This window comes from Chlorocebus sabaeus, chromosome 9 (assembly GCF_047675955.1).
Source record: "Chlorocebus sabaeus isolate Y175 chromosome 9, mChlSab1.0.hap1, whole genome shotgun sequence".
Taxonomy (NCBI): Eukaryota; Metazoa; Chordata; class Mammalia; order Primates; family Cercopithecidae; genus Chlorocebus; species Chlorocebus sabaeus.
Genome location: NC_132912.1, coordinates 61228388 through 61244975, shown reverse-complemented (window position 1 = coordinate 61244975; position 16588 = coordinate 61228388). Strand labels below are relative to the sequence as shown.

Sequence of the window (16588 nt, the reverse complement as noted above, 5' to 3'; positions counted from 1 at the left end):
AGAGCGGACTTCTGATGGCTTTTCTGCCCCCCACTCAGCGTTGTTTATCTTGTTTTAACAGCCAGAGCAGTTTAATGGACAAAACAACACGTTCTCGGGAAGCAGCTACAGTAACTACAGCCAAGGGAACGTCAACAGGGTATGTTCCGATTTAATTTACAAATTCTAAGCCACAGGCAGTTGTTGCCTCTAAAGGCTCTCACTGTTCCTGCTCCAGCCTCTCTGGACATTCAGAGGGGCCCATGGGTGGGGGTGCACTCCCTGGTCCCCTGTGCTGGGGACAGAGATGCTCAGGACTAATAATCCACAGCTCCAGGTGGGGTGGGCCCCAGGGTAAAGTGTCAGCCTGGCTGGTCTTGAAAACAAGAAGAGGGAGAGGGACTCCTGGGGAACCTGGGCCCCAGATTCTGCAGGCCCCGACTCCATCTGGGGACCCTGATGGGTAGGCATAGAGGGTGTGGCCTTGAGTCGTGATGTTTGAAGCCCACCTGGTCGGGTGACAGGAGGCCTGGGCTTTATTCTCGCTGTCCTGTCCTCCAAGGTTGTTCTGAGCAAACCCCCGACCCTGAGCCTCTGTGTCCCCATTTGTCACATGGATGGGTAAGGGTCTCCACATGCACCTGACACAGGAGCTCAGGGGTGAGACCCAGATGAAGGGTGGGGAGGCCCTTCCCAAGGCTGTCTTCTGAGCGGGACAGAGATCTGTGAGAGAGAAGGGTTTCTGTGGTGGAGGCTCTCCTCCCGAGGGGCATGGCCCCGGGCCCCTGGGGTGAGTGCAGTGTATGTACATAGCCATGGCCCCTTCTGTCTCCGGGATCCCATAACCTATGTGTGTCTTCTCTTTCTCTCCAGCCTCCTAGGCCGGTTCCTGTGGCAAATTACCCCCACTCGCCTGTTCCAGGGAACCCCACACCCCCCATGACCCCTGGGAGCAGCATCCCTCCATACCTGTCCCCCAGCCAAGACGTCAAACCACCCTTCCCGCCTGACATCAAGCCAAATATGAGCGCTCTGCCGCCACCCCCAGGTGAGGGCCCTACCTCCCTCTGTTGGGCAGCTCCATTTGGGCCCCCCAGTGGGCTGGGAGCAGGAGGCTTAGTAGTCAGGCTGCCTGGGGATTGGGCATGCAGAAAGGACAGAGACTTGAGAGCAGGTGAGGTACCCAGGGGCACATTCAAGGAGGGGTGGGCTGCCCACAGACAGCCCTTCTCACTGCTGCCTGGGTGCCTGGAGGCTGGGAGGAAAATCTCTACCCAGTCATGGAAGGAGGCAGGGAGGCGGGTGGAAGAAGAGATGATGAGTAGCTGGGGTGGGGCCGTGTAGAATCGAAGAAGCCATGACTCACTGGTATGCCCTTGGCCTGGCTGTGTCTCTGGCCCTGTTTACACACCCCTGCCTTCCTCTGAGCGTGCAGCCCAGGGTGAGCAAGTCCCACCCACAGCCCAGGAACCCATGGCAGCTGGGGCTTGTGGCTCACCCACCTCCTCTCCTCGCCCCAGCCAACCACAATGACGAGCTGCGGCTCACATTCCCCGTGCGGGATGGCGTGGTGCTGGAGCCCTTCCGCCTGGAGCACAACCTGGCTGTCAGCAACCATGTGTTCCACCTGCGGCCCACGGTCCACCAGACGCTGATGTGGAGGTGCGTGTCAGGGCAGGGGCGCCAGCCCCGGCGGGATGAAGGAGATCCCCGGGATGGCTTTCTTGGGCCCGAGTGTGGCCCTGGGCAGGTGGTGGCAGCATCTTCTGTCACCTTCACGTGTTCGGCATCATTGACTGGGCCCTGTCCTGCGGTTGTCATGGGAAGTCTGCAGGGGCACCGGGAGATGAGCAGTAAAGGTATCATGGCCTAAGGGCAGGGAGCAACTGTCACTCACCCCAGAGGAAAAGGTGGCTGGCTCAGACCTAGGCTGGGAAGCTGTGTATCCCATCTGAGACCGTGAGCTGACAAGAGGGAATGCAGTCAAGAATTCGAGTGTGACTCAGGTGACCAGAGCCAGGAATGCAGAGATGATGCTGGCGCAGGGGCCAGGCCTGGGTCAGGCAGGCCCCGCCTATTGCAAGGGGCTGACCATTGGGCAGGGCTGCTGCTCAGACACTTAGGCACGTGCTGGAACGCAAGGTCCGGAGGTTCCCTGCTGAGCCAGGCCCATGCTCAGCACCTTCCACATGTGACCTACTTTGATCTTGGAAATGGGCAACACTTTCCCTTTTGACAGAGGAGGAAGCTGAGGCCAGAGAAGTGAATTGGCTTGTGTGAGTTCTCACAGCTAGCCAGGGGCAGAGCTGGGACTTGGGCCCAGGTCTCCAGGATGCCAGAACCAACCCTAGGGGTCTCCACCCTTCAGTCCTTCATCCTCAGGCAAGACTCACACTGTCTCACTGTGCTTGTGACTCAGACCCCCTCGATTGCCCAGCGAGCATCTCCAGGGCAAGAGCTGGGTCTGTGCCTGGCATGTGCACACACACCCCTGCTGTTTTCTTGACCAGGCTGGGCGAGGTGGCCACAGATAGCTGGTGTGGGCGTTCAGAACACAGGAGCTGCAACACTCAGGCAGGAGGGCAGAGGCTCCTGGCACGGGACAAACCACTGTGCTGCCTGCCTGCACCCTGCTTACCCACGCTTCTTACCTGGGAGCGTCCTGGCCTGGGAGACCTCCTCCTCCCGGCTTGGTTGTCACGCATACGTGGTCACTGCTGGTTCCTGACACTCCTCAGTGCTGCGTCCTGGGGGGCCTCCTTGAGGAGTGTTCAGAACCAGAAATGGCCATGGCCTGAGAGGACAGTTCCCAGCAGGTCTGGAGACGGGCTTGGCTGGCCTCACAGCAGGTCTTGTCAAATGAGTGTCTGTTCTTTTGCTCCTCTGTCTCTGACCTAGGGAGCCAAGAGTTGACCCCTACAGGAAGGACAGTCCAGGGAGATGGGAGCTAGAGCAGCTGTGGGGTATGGCGGGAATGATTGGTGTGCGGGGATCTTGCAGGCAGTTCGGTTGTAGAGGGAGTATCCAGAATGGGAGAGGAGAACTCAGGCTAGGGGAACCGTTGGGGTCAGGGATGGGGTCCTAAGGATCTCGGAGGTTGTGGTGCGTTCAGAGGTGTGTGGCCTGGCTTGGGGTCACAGAGGCCATGGACAGCCCCCTGGCAGAGCTGCCCTGAGCACCCCCGTATCCCACCTAGGTCTGACCTGGAGCTGCAGTTCAAGTGCTACCACCATGAGGACCGGCAGATGAACACCAACTGGCCCGCCTCGGTGCAGGTCAGCGTGAACGCCACGCCCCTCACCATTGAGCGCGGCGACAACAAGACCTCCCACAAGCCCCTGCATCTGAAGCACGTGTGCCAGCCGGGTCGCAACACCATCCAGATCACTGTCACGGCTTGCTGCTGCGTGAGTGTGGCGGGCTAGGGACAGCGGTGGCACGGGCAGTCCCTGTTGCACAGTGTAGGAGTGCGGGACACCCTGCCCCCCTCTGGTCCTCAGCCTTGTCCTTGGGTCACCAGCCCCTGTGCCCACAGCCACCAAAGATACAGTGTGCCCTTACCCGCTCCCTGCCTAGGGCCTGTGCAATAACCTTCAAACCGTTGGGCCTTCAAAGCCACTATGCCCTAGCTTCAGATGTGGCCTCTTCCCCCGGACACTAGGCCTCCATCTGTTCTCCACCTATGCCTCCGATTCACCCCTCCTGGCCCCTCCTCCCTGCCCTTCATTCATTGGTGTGGTTCCGTGTTCCTCGAAGCCATGTCCTGCTTGCCTCATTCACCAGCAGTTGTCATTGTCAGCACCTTTCTCCCCAGATCCAACTCCCCCAAACCTGGAGTTAACGCGTTCCCTTCTTTCCCAACCCTCTTGTCTTAGAGTCATGTATGGGGGTCCTTCCAACCCGTGACTTGTTACCTAGGACCAGCTGTCAGCCACCCTCATGTGCCATGAAGCTCAGGGCCCAACACACAGGGCTTGCTCAGGCCCTGGTGGAAGTAAATGCCTGCCCCGCTCCACTGGCCTCTCTGTAGGGGCATGGAGAAGGAAACACTCTGATCCTGCCCTTGTGAGCTTACGGGCACAGAGCCCACACAGAGACAGGGGCCACAGACCTGGGCAGCACATCCCATTCCGACTGGGGAATGTGATGTACTGGGTGAGGCTGCACAACTGTCAGAGTAAGGCAACTGATGGGTGGACGTTTGGGGTGTGCGTTCTGGAAGGCTTCCTGGAAGGGCGAAGCGAGGGATGAGCACCCTGGCTGGAAGGGCTGAGGACACATGATGGGAAGGCAGTGGTAGGGGAGGTTAGGAAGTGAAGTGGAACCCAGGCCTAAAGTCATGTGTCCTATAACCTTATCCAGGGAGTATTTCAGTGTCAAAGTCCACCTTGTCGATCTGCAGCAGAGGCGGCCTTTCCAGAGTGGTGTTCAGGCTCACAAGTCCCAGGACACATGCTGGGGGAGTGTCTCCTAGGCCGGCTGTGGGATCTTGGGAGCAGTCTAGGGCTGCTGAGGCTGCAGGGAGGGCGGGGCATGATGACAGTGTGCAGAAACTGAGTGTCTGCTCTCTCCCCGCAGTCACACCTCTTCGTGCTGCAGCTGGTGCACCGGCCCTCCGTCCGCTCTGTGCTGCAAGGACTCCTCAAGAAGCGCCTCCTGCCCGCAGAGCACTGTATCACAAAAAGTGAGTCAGGGTGGGGACAAGGAGTGAGGGCCAGACCCCAGCCCCGCCTGAGTTTGGGACTAAGAAGCAGTCACCATTCACCTGGGACTGACATTTGCCTCCATGCATGTCGCCACCAGGCCTGGAGTGTCCCTGAGCATGCCCCATCCTGAGGCTCATGCCCTCCTCCTTGGGCTGTTGTCATGACCAGACAAGCTGGGGGCCATAAGTGCTGGTGGGAGTTCTGGGACCTGCCCTGTGTGGAAAAGCTGGTAGTCCAGCTTGGGAGCCAGAACAAGCATACCTGCAACAGCAGCACATGAGGCAGATTAAAACAAAATGTCAGGAAGCAGGCTTCCTGGAGGAGGTGAAGACCTGGGCCAGGCCTTTAAAAGATGAGAGGATTTACAGAAAAGGGCATCTTCATCAGGTGGAAGACACGGAGGGTGGATTCCAGATTGGCCTCTCTACCTCAACAGCTCATGCTTTTTTTTTTTTTTTTGAGATGGAGTCTTGCTCTGTTGACCAGGCTGGAGTGCAGTGGCGCGATCTCGGCTCACTGCAAGCTCCACCTCCCGGGCTCAAGCCGTTCTCCTGCCTCAGCCTCCCGAGTAGTTGGGACTACAGGCACCCGCTACCACGCCCAGCTAATTTTTTTGTATTTTTGTAGAGACAGGGTTTCACCATGTTAGCCAGGATGGTCTCGATCTCCTGACCTCGCGATCCGCCCGCCTCAGCCTCCCAAAGTGCTGGAATTACAGACATGAGCCACCACATCTGGCCAGCTCATGCTTAAACTCAGGAGAGGACTGGGCACAGTAGCTCATGCCTATAATTCCGGCACTTTGGGAGGCTGAGGAGGGAGTCCAGGAATTCAAGACTAGCCTGACCACATAGTGAGAGCCTGTCTCCACAGAAAAATAAAAAATCAGCCAAGAGTGGTGGCTTGTGCCTGTGGTCCCAGCTGCTCAGAAGGCTGAGGTGGGAGAATTGTTTGAGCCAGGGAGGTCAAGGCTGCAGTGAGCCATGATCACGCCACTGCACTCCAATGTGGGTGACACAGCAAGACACTGCCACAAAAAAAAAAAGTTGGGATGGAATGACTTGGCTTGGAGTCCCATTTAAAGGAGACCCCGGGTGTGGACTCAGAGGCCCTGTGCAGGAGGTACAGGGCCACTCTTCACGTTGCTGCCCTGAGCCCTGGGATTCCAGCAGGCAGCTGTTCATTTCCATTTCCACATGTGCAGAGTGAAGTGCAGGAGTGCCTGAGGGGGCTTTTCACTGACCCAGTAAAACAGAGAAGTGCCAGACCGACTTTCCGTGAGCTTTGCAGACATCCCCCTTCCTAGCGAAGGCAGGGCCTGCTTTGCAGAGATAGAGGAACTGCCGCAGCCACCTCCTCGGGCGCACACACACCACATGGAGACAGCAGCCCGGGCACCCAGCCCTATGACTGACACACTGTGGGCCCTCTCAGTGTTTGGTGTGGGCTGGGAGGAGGACCAGGACGTGCCCCAGCTACACGAGGAAGTGGGGAGCATGTGCAGACCCCCCACCTCTGCAGGACTGCCTTGCCATCCTCACCTGTCTGTGCCTCCTGCCCCACAGTCAAGCGGAATTTCAGCAGCGTGGCTGCCTCCTCGGGCAACACGACCCTCAACGGGGAGGATGGGGTGGAGCAGACAGCCATCAAGGTGTCTCTGAAGTGCCCCATCACATTCCGGCGCATCCAGCTGCCTGCTCGAGGACACGATTGCAAGCATGTCCAGGTGAGCGTCCCCAGAAAGCACAGCTCTGGCAAGCCACCTAGATTCTGGCTGGGACGGTGAGGGGTAGGCAGAGGGGCAACAGGGCCTGTCCAAACACTGTCCAGAAGGATGTCATGGAGATCAGCAGCTGACATCCACTCATTAATTTCAGCCATCATTTATCTTTGAGCATCTTTTCTGTGTGCTTAAGGCCAAAGGGGCTACAGAAATGGTTTTGGACAGCCCCTGCCCTGGCAGATGGCAGATGCCAGTTGGAAGTCCCACACACATGGCAGGGCTGATTGGGGGCCCAAGAGCAGGGACACCACTGTCCAATTCATGCCTCTGTCCAGGGCCTTGCATCAAGCCAGTGTTCAGGAAGTGGCCCTGGTGTGAGTGACAGTCCCAGTCTGAGCAGGCAGTGACAGAGCAATGAGTAAACATGGGCAGCCCAGCCTGGAAGAAGAACAAGGAGCTGTCCTCTGGAACCTGGGTGTGGTGGGCATGCAGAAGAGGCCCAGGGCTGTCACCTATAGCTGGTCCTGAGGGTGCAGTGGGACAGGAGCTTCCTCTCCTCCCTCCAAAAGAATGCTGTGGGCAAGAGGATGGTCTGTCACCTTAGCTGTGTGATACAAATCGATGAACTTGATCAGACTTGTCTTCCGTGCCTGGGCTGGGCTGAAGGGGCTACCCCTGGCCTCATTGAAAGGGGCTATTACAGGGCAAAAAACAGTGAGAGTCAGCTGGGGTGGGGACCAGGAAGGCTTCTCAGAGGATGTAGGCACAGGGTCATTTGGGGCATGGGAGATGGTGTGAGGGATGCTGGGGTGGAGGCGTAAGGACTGTGTGGTAGAAACGTGGCATTGCTTTCACTCCACTCAGCCCCAACCCTGGGTTTCTCCCACAGCCTATCTATCTTTCTGGTGGGGAAGTTATTCCAAGGGTCCTTTAGGCACATTGAGGCAGTTTCTGACAGTCCTGGTCTCACCCGTGTCTGTCTGTCTGTCTGTCTGTCTGTCTGTCTGCCTGCCTGCCTGCCTGCCTGCCTGCCTGCAGTGCTTTGACCTGGAGTCGTACCTGCAGCTGAATTGTGAAAGAGGGACCTGGAGGTGTCCCGTGTGCAAGTGAGTGATGCCCACCCTGCTGGGGGCTTCCCCCATCCCCCAACCACAGAGGGGAGGGGCCGGCTACCTCCCACCTCCACCTGCCCTAAATGCAAACCAGAACCCACACATGGCAGAGGGGCTTAGGTTATGGGGGCTCCAGGTGGTCCCTTGGCATCACGCGGTCAGAGTCCCCCTTTCTTGTGCCTCCAGTAGTAACCAGCAGCAGGGGTGGGACCCCACTGACACTGAGGTGGATGGGCTGTGCCCCCACCTCCTTGGGTCCTGGAGCAGAGGCCAAGCTCCCCGTCTCCTTTTCCAGTAAAACTGCTCTGCTGGAGGGCCTGGAGGTGGATCAGTACATGTGGGGAATCCTGAATGCCATCCAACAGTAAGTGGGGCCCCATCGAGGGGCAGGGGGTGAGAGGGGACAAGGCCTGGAATAGAGCAAGGTGTGCACGTGGATAGCCCTGACACAGCCCTCCCCTCCCAGGCCAGCAGACCGTGACCCACATCCTCCACCTCTCTGTCGCTTACCCTCAGGGGCCTCTGGATCTGGGGACAAATTAACTTCCCAGAAAGGATGAAAGCCAGCCAGAGCAGGAGGCTGACAGTGCCCCGCCCTGACCCTCCACCTGCTGCTCCCCAAGCGGGAGGCCTTGAGACCAGCTGCCCTGTGCCCAGCCACTTGCTTTTCTAGCCTCAGTCTCCCCATATGTCAAAGAAATATGGAGAAATCCCTGCCAGGCTTCTGCCTTGTCCACAGTGTGGTCAGAGTTGGGGCAGGGGCCTCAACAAGGTCACCTTAGGGTCTATCCGAGCTGGAGGTGCTTTTATGCCCAAAGCCAGGCACCCCGGAGCCTCAGCTCTGCCACCCTTCCTCCCCCAGCTCCGAGTTTGAAGAGGTCACCATCGATCCCACGTGCAGCTGGCGGCCAGTGCCCATCAAGTCGGACTTACACATCAAGGACGACCCTGACGGCATCCCCTCCAAGCGGTTCAAGACCATGAGTCCCAGCCAGATGATCATGCCCAACGTCATGGAGATGATCGCAGCCCTGGGCCCCGGCCCGTCTCCCTACCCCCTCCCGCCTCCCCCGGGGGGCACCAACTCCAACGACTACAGCAGCCAAGGTGGGTGATGCCAGGCAGGGAAGAAGGGAGAAGGAGGGCAGCCCCAAGTCCCTACAGGGGCACAGAATTTCTGTGCTGATGGTGGCAGGGGCCAGGGATGTGGTTGAAGAGAGAGAAGTAACATGCCCCCCAATAAACAATCCCCACTTTGCTAGACTTAAGGGTACATGGGCCTAGCCCAGGGACTTCAGAGCCTGCCCTGGTGGGAGATACGACTGCTGCCTCTTCCCAGCCAGTCTCCTCCGGGTCTGCTGACAGCACACACTCACCTGAGTTCTTGGCCTTACCCCCTGCCCTCCTATATTTTTTCTGTGATATCTGCATTTTCCCTGCAACTTTCCTGCCCTCCTTGGGACAGAGTCAAGGTTCCTGGAGCCTTAGCCTTTAGCCACCAAGGTCACACACTGGCCCTTATACTCCCAGCTGCCCAGACCAAGTTTTACCCCTACCGCCACTGATTCCTGGGAAGTACTCCCCACTGGGTGGCAGCTCCCGCTGGGATCCCTGATCTTAGGTCCCCATGAGAGGCCCAGAGAAGTTAGGCCACCTAGCTAGACTCCCAGTGTGCCAAGGGCCAAGCCTTCCAACCTGCTGATCCTCTGACCCTTGCCATCGTCACATGGTGGAGGGCACAGTGACCAGGGAGGCGGGACAGCTGGCTTCTGCGCGCATCATCCTGAGTCTGTTGCAGCTTTCTTTGTGGGCTTGGCAGAACCTGCACCCACTCTGGGCCTGAGTCTTGCTGGGTGTGAAAAGTGCCCACATTGGGGAGTAGCTCAGCGGGTCTGCTATTGGCTCAGGCTGTGTCCCCCACTCCCCACAGGAACCTGGCCCTCCCCCTTTCTCCCACTCTGCCCCCTCCTCCATAACTCTAAGGGCAGCACATCCCCTGGGGTACCACAGCATGGGACAGGGCTGCGTGGCTACTCCATCCGACAGCCCGGAAGCCTCAGGCTGCTGTGGCCAGCTGCAGCCTCGCAAGAGGAAAAGGACTTGGCTTGTATTTTTGCACACACTCTGTTCCCTGGGGTGGCCACACTCTCTCTCTGGGTGACCCTCTCCCCTCCCCATCTCATCCCTTCCTAGGCAACAACTACCAAGGCCATGGCAACTTTGACTTCCCCCACGGGAACCCTGGAGGGACATCCATGAATGACTTCATGCACGGGCCCCCCCAACTCTCCCATCCCCCGGACATGCCCAACAACATGGCCGCCCTTGAGAAACCCCTCAGCCACCCCATGCAGGAAACTGTGAGTACCTCCTCCTCACCCCACCCCATTCCCCAGCCTTTGGGGTTGATGCCCTGGGGTCTGGATACCCTGTTCCCTCCCAGGCAAGGCAGAGGATGAAGATTTGGATGTGTGGGCTCAGAAGGGAATAGGAGGGGTCTGACTGAGGCTAGCTCGTGGCCTGTCAGCGTCCTTGGACTTGGCTTTTTTACCTAGGACTTCGGATTCTCTGGAGATGGAAGAAGCTTCAGGCTCTTCCCCAAACACTCACCCCTCCACGCATACACACACACACGTGCATGCACTCGCCAGTACCCAGCACACGCCATCAGCCCTCTCCCTCTCCCATTTGCACACTCTTACACTCACCTAACACGGTTCCAGCCACCTCGACTTTTGTCCCCTTATTCCCCAAGGATCTGAATTCTGGGTATTACCACCTCCAACAAAAGAAATGCTAGGAAGTCTCATTATCTGAAGAGCATTCACTTCTCGTTCTGTTTCACACTTACTGACATATGCCCTGTGTGGCTGACGATGCCCCTGGTGGGGTAAGTTATCCTGTGCTGTCCACAGGCCCTCCCTTCCTGTGGCCCCAGTGGCAGTGGCAGGAGGCCCTCCTGTCCCCTGGAGTCCTCATCCAGTGAGTTCCACGTGGTTCCACTCAGTTTAACAAATGTTTTCTGAGCTGTGCTATGCACAGGCCGTGTGACAGGTGTAAGCAGGACAGACGGGCCTTGTGCTAATGGAGCAAAACTCCCGGCAGCGCATGGGTGCAGGAAGAACAGTTGGGGTTTGGAGAAACTGAAGCCTCAAGAGGCTGAAGTGGTGTGTCTGAGGTCTCAGTCATTCTGGGCTCTCATCTTAGGGAGGAGGGGCCATCGCTGAGCTTTTTGTGGGTCCTGGGCCACAAAAGCCAGGGAGAGGGCCTGGGGTCCTGCCAGTGTCTGGCAGTGGGCTTGGGTGGCCTGCACAGGAAGGAGCCTCTGGATTATACTGTCTTCCACACACCTGACATGGAATTGCCTCAGGACTCTAGGTGAGGGAGCAGCAACTTTCCCTCAGGACCCCAGGAGTCCAAGTGGGAAATAGATGCTTTGTGGAGTCTTGGCCAAGTTTTTGAAAGTTACTCTCTACCCCATGGGGCTTGTGATTTCTGGGGGCTTCTTTCCTGGTGCCCCTTCCTGGGTCCTGAGGGCATCCCACACCCAGAGGACACCAAAATCATACCCCCCCCACACACACACACACACATCCTGCGCCCTCCAGTTCTTACCACTGGAATATGGAGTGGGAATGCTGTCTATTTCCCCTTGACAACCGAGCTTTCTCCTGTCTTCTGTGAGCCCCGCTGCCTGCATCTGTGTGGCGGGATCTGAGCCTGTGGTTGACCTCGGAGCCCCTTAAGATGCTCTCTAGATGGTCCTGTCCTCCATTTCTCAGCTCTCACTAGAGGGCAAGCAGACCTGGAAGTGCAGATGCGCCAGGCCGCTGGGGCAGGGCAGTCACAGGTAAACTCCTACCACACCTGCCCAGGTGGAGGCAGCCACACCCCCAGCTGAGCCCAAGGCTGGGAGGCACTGCCATGCTGGCAGGGACTGGCCAGAGCGCTCCAACCAGATACTGCTGCCCCCACAGACTGCCCATACATGGTGGCAGGTTGACAGGTGTGTCAGCAGTGCTCCAACAGCACCTGCCCCTCCAGGCCAGAGACGTTCCAGCCAGGTACGGAGCTGAGGGGCACAGCTGCCTCTGAAGATCCAGGGACTGTCTGTCTTGAGCTGGACTGCACAGCTGGAGTGTGGAGCCCTCCCTGCTCTCCCAGGGTGGGCACTGAGGGCATCTACAGGAGTGGGAGCCCCAAGCTGGCCTCTCACTGACCATGGGTGGTGGCCCATTCCTCCAGCCTCTTGTATGTGTCTTATAAATGGGTCTCCCAAGGTCTCCAGCATCACAGTTGCAAGGTCATCGCATTCTTGGGGCTTGGACTGAAAGGGCACTGTGCTCCCTAAGGCCACATTGGGTTGAGGCCCTGTACCCTGAGAAGGGGCCACCTGAACCGTGGGCAGAGACTGGCCCGTAGCAAGGCCTGGGAAGCAGTTTTAGGAGAAATAGGAAGAGGAAGTTGGAATTGGGCGAAGACTGAGGATGGTGTGGCTGCGAATTCTAAATGCACACGGGGAGAATATGCCCCAGGATAGGGCAGGGTGAGGGGACGAAAAGACCAAGGAAGTATGTGCCAGGCTGCTGTTCCAGTGGAGCACCTGGAGCATCCGTGAGCCACCTTCACTGGCAGAGTGAAAATGGGGCTGGGGGCTGTCAGGGATGCTTGCAGTGGGATCAGGGCTTGGTCTGCAGGATTCCCCAGCCTTTCACTTTGAAGGAGGGTCTGCTTGGGACAGCAGCAGGCTAGCAGGGGAATGTTCACATCTCACCCACCCACCCACAGACAGCCCAGTTTTCAGTGCACATGCCCACGGGAGGGTGTGAGTCCTCTAGTTCATCTGTTAGAGAGGCACCGCCAGCCTCACCCTCAGCAAGACACCCACCATTGGTGAACCGTCGCTCAGTCCCGTTGTCCTTGGAGTGCCAGAGGTGCCTGCCTCCCTCACAACCCTGTGTTTTTGAGGGCTGGTGCCGACCAAGTAGGATGTCTAGGAAAAGGGTCTGGCAGGGTGTGAAGATGCCCCTGGCTGGCCAGGTGCCCACCCAGCCCTGCTCCTCTGACAGCCAGGTTCCACCCAGGCTGCAGGGCTTGTGCCAAGACCCCAGCTGCTGCACACTTCGGGCTGGCAGAAGGTGCCTTCGTGCCCAGCATCACCCCTGCCCAGGGCCCACTTGGGAGGTGCAGACCCAGTCCTGAGCCGCACGCCTGCCCGATGCTGTCTGTCTGTGTCTGCTCTCTGCTGCCCAGCTTGGGGTCTGCACCATGCTGCGGCAGCCGCCCTCCCGCCTCCTGCTCCCTGGAACATGCCCATTCTGCTTCTCCATCCTGCCCTCGCTGTTGTTCGTTGTCTGGGCGGGGAGGCGGAGGGGCCTGGGGGAGCCCAGGCCCAGCTCCCCGTGTCTGTGCTTGTGTCGAAGCCCTCCCCACCTCCTGGGGCCCCACGTGGCCTGGGAGGTCCCCGCCGTCCCCCTGCAGCCTCCTCGATGGGCGGTTTTTGGGGAGAAATTTTTCTGTTTCTCTGCCCAGAAACAACGTTCAGCCTCATACTGGGTGGCCACGTTTCGGGGGTTGTGACTTCCCTGGTTGTGTTGGGTTTCATTTTCTCCAGGCATCGTCGCCGTGCCTCCTCACCTCACCTCTCTTCTCTCCCGCTCTCTCCTCCTCCACAGATGCCACACGCTGGCAGCTCTGACCAGCCCCACCCCTCCATACAACAAGGTTTGCACGTACCACACCCCAGCAGCCAGTCAGGGCCTCCATTACATCACAGTGGGGCTCCTCCTCCTCCTCCTTCCCAGCCTCCCCGGCAGCCGCCACAGGCCGCTCCCAGCAGCCATCCACACAGCGACCTGACCTTTAACCCCTCCTCAGCCTTAGAGGGTCAGGCCGGAGCGCAGGGAGCATCCGACATGCCGGAGCCTTCGCTGGATGTAAGTTGGGGTCGCCACTCGCCTTGGCCTGGGGCTAGGCCTGGCGCCGGGACCTGCCCGAGAGAAGGGGTGGGTGTGAGGGCTCAAGGCCCCGAGGGGAGGAGGTGGGTGGGCGGCGGGAGGGCTTCAGCCAGACCTGGCTCCAGACCAGGAAGCCCCATGACGGGGAAGTGTTACCACTGAGGGGCCCCACCCTGCTGGCTCCTGTCCCCCCAGTCCCTTTGGCCATAGCCCTGAACCCCAGCCCTGACCCACCTTCTGACCCAAGCCCTGCGGGGTCCCTCGCGCAGCACAGGAGGGTCCCTGCCCTCCCCCAGTGGTGAGCTTGCGGTTTCTGTGTCTGCCTCTCTGGCCTGGGCAGGGAGGGCTGGAGGGAGAGGCCGTCTGTCTGCCTCACTGGTGTGTGTCTGTCTCCAGTTTTCTTGTCCGCGTGTTGTCCATGCCCTGCTTCCGCTTGCTCCATCGCTCACTCCGAGAGACCCCCATGTGGGTGACAGAAGGTGGGGGCAGAGGGGGCAACCTTGGGTCACAGCCAGGGGTGGCAGGCCAGCATGGGCAGCAGAGGGCCAGGGATCCTACCCTGAAGTCCGGAAGATGGTGGGGGTCACCCTGGATGATGGGGCTGGGCTGCTGGATGTGACTGGCTGGATGGGACCGAGCACCGGCCCCTCCCATGCCCACCACAGAGCTGGTGCCAGGCTCCAGGAGGAGGCCTGTCGTCAGTCACTCCTGTTCTTCACCCCCAGCCCTGCTCTGTCAGCCTCTGCTCCAGCAGCATCAGAGGGCTCTGTGCTAGCTAGGACTCACTCACTGCGCAGCCATCTCAGGTCCTCGCCCAGTGTCCCCCTCAGCCAGGCCAGTGGGGCTGCCTTTAGATGCATGAGGCTTCCCATGTGACAGACTCCAAGGATATCTCAGTAGAGGGTAGGGACAGTCTGCAACCCCTCTGGGGCCACAGGGAAGGATGGCTGCCAGCCAGCCACAGGCTCACCAAGGAGCGGTGAGCCCTTGAGAGAGGGATGGTGGGTAGGGGGTTGCGGGAACCACTCGCCTTCCCGCCTTCCCACCAGCCCACCTCCTTATGCTTACACATGAAGCATGTGATTTCAGCTGGGAGGCCCAAGTGACCCACTGGGGCCTTCCCAGCTTAGGGCTGAAGTCCATGCCTGAAAAGGGTCAGCCCTGCTCAGGCATCAGCTGGTGGGCTGCGGGTCCCACTACCCAGGCTTGAAATGAGCACGGGGGTGCCCCACACTCAGTGCAGTGGCTGGTGTGTGTGTGGGGATGCCTGGCAGGCCCAGGCCCAAGGCTGTTCTCTTCCCTTTTTTTTTGGCTAGGGTCCTGAGAGGCAAGTGGAGGGGGACGGGCCAGGGCGCCCCTGCATTCCTCACCCGGGGCCTGCCTCTCGGGCACACCTCATCTGAACTTCATCACTCCTTCTTTTCCAGCTCCTTCCCGAACTCACAAATCCTGACGAGCTCCTGTCTTACCTGGACCCCCCCGACCTGCCGAGCAATAGTAACGATGACCTCCTGTCTCTGTTTGAGAACAACTGAAGGCCACCCAGTCGGGGCCATCCCTCCACACTCTGCCTCCCACCCCACCTGCCCCACACACTTTTCCACCTGGGAGCCTGTGCCCTCAGACCGCCCCGCACCAGAGCCACAGGCTGTGGGGCGGGAAACCCTCCCCTGCTGCAGCCCTCTCAGAACAGAGGGGTAGGGAGGGTGCGCCGGGAAGGCTGTGTGGGTCGAGTCCCCGTCCCACCTGCACGCCCTGGGCTTGGGCCCATGTCCAGCACAGGCCTGAAGACCACCCTCCCGAGAGGAACCAGCCCGGTAAGAGGGCGCACGCCGATGTGGCTTCCCGGTCCCTCCGCGTGTGCCGATTCCAGATGACCTTCCAGTGTCCCCAAGGTTCTTCCATCTTTTAGACTGTAACCCTGCCTCCCTGCTTCCTGGTCCAGAGCCTCCCTTAAGTGACTGTGGAGCCTGAGAAGGCCCCCGGGCCCCATCGTGGGCCCCAAGCCTTGGAGGAGCGCTGGCAGTTGGTGGCAGTGAGACTAGCCCGCCCACCACCACCCACCACAGAAAAGCACAAACCTCTGGGAAAGACTACGTCTCTCGGGGGCCACTGGTCATCGGTTTGACCCCTGACTTTAAGCCAAGATACCCCATAAACACACTCTCTCAGAAAGCAGAGAAAAAGGACAAGATTCTGTGTTTGAGAGGGAGTCTGCCATTCCTGCTTGGGGACTGGTGGGAAAGAGGGCCAGGACATCTCTGAGGCTCCACCTCCAAGCTCAGACAGGACCCAGCCTTGGGGGACAGAGAGAGCAGGTGTGCGCCCAACCAAAGTGATTGTGCCCTTGGTTGGGGGGCGGGGGCATATAACCTGTCAGAATCAAACAGGAGCGGCAACTTCTAACTTTGCTCCAAGCCACTCTCTTTTTTAAACAGCAACGATTTAAAGCTATGAAGTCACCTGGAGAAAAGGAACGTTGCGCTTGGACAGCAAGCAAACCATTTCTGTCTGTGTGTTATGTTTTTCTCCTAGTCCCTCTCCTGCCACCTCTCCAAGACTTCCGTGGGACGCCCACTTCCCTCTGTGTCCTAGTTCTCTTTGTCCAATCAGATGGCAAGGGCAGTGTGTGGAAAGGCTGGGGAGGTGCAAAAACCGGAGCCCAGGGCAATGGTGTCTGTCCAGCCCCTCCCTCTGTCCTTGTGCTCCAAGCTACCCCCGGCTGCAGCCCAGGCCATGGCCATGTGCACTAGTATGTACCTGCAGGCATGGGGGGAGGAGGGGGGCGTGTTTCTGGGCCTGCCCCAGACACTGCCCTTGGCTGCCAGCCTCCCCTGCCTCCACTCCTCCACCATCACAATCTCACCCCACACTCCTGCTCACTCAAGCAAAAGCAGCCTCTGGCCTTCCCTCAACCGCTTTGCTCCATCTGGCTTACTACTCTCCAGGGCCTCCTGGGGAGCTTGTCCTGTGTTCGCTTTGTTTCAGGGGTCCCATCTGTAAATTCTTTGCACCCTTCCTGGCTGCTGCCTGGGGCTCTTTCTGCTCTCCCGTCCACTGTGGGTGGTCCCTAGCACTCCTCTGTGGGTTTTACCGGAAAGGTGGCCCCAG

At 59.1% G+C, this 16588-nt stretch overlaps 1 protein-coding gene across 10 annotated transcripts in view; it reads left to right on the top strand.

Annotated features, from left to right (window-relative positions):
• The window catches only part of ZMIZ1 (zinc finger MIZ-type containing 1), a 263905-nt gene extending 247789 nt beyond the window's left edge, over window positions 1-16116 (top strand). For 9 of the 10 annotated variants that reach the window (XM_073019022.1, XM_007962831.3, XM_007962828.3 and 6 more), the window contains 12 exons: window positions 62-139; window positions 853-1027; window positions 1500-1641; window positions 3176-3386; window positions 4558-4663; window positions 6251-6411; window positions 7447-7514; window positions 7816-7884; window positions 8383-8627; window positions 9714-9880; window positions 13196-13456; window positions 14905-16116. In XM_073019022.1, the coding sequence (XP_072875123.1) occupies window positions 62-139; window positions 853-1027; window positions 1500-1641; window positions 3176-3386; window positions 4558-4663; window positions 6251-6411; window positions 7447-7514; window positions 7816-7884; window positions 8383-8627; window positions 9714-9880; window positions 13196-13456; window positions 14905-15012 (1791 nt within the window). In that variant the 3' untranslated portion in view covers window positions 15013-16116. The remainder of the gene's footprint in view (window positions 1-61; window positions 140-852; window positions 1028-1499; window positions 1642-3175; window positions 3387-4557; window positions 4664-6250; window positions 6412-7446; window positions 7515-7815; window positions 7885-8382; window positions 8628-9713; window positions 9881-13195; window positions 13457-14904) is intronic. The other variant, XM_038008999.2, reaches the window with a different exon arrangement.
• The last annotated feature ends 472 nt before the right edge of the window (window positions 16117-16588 follow it).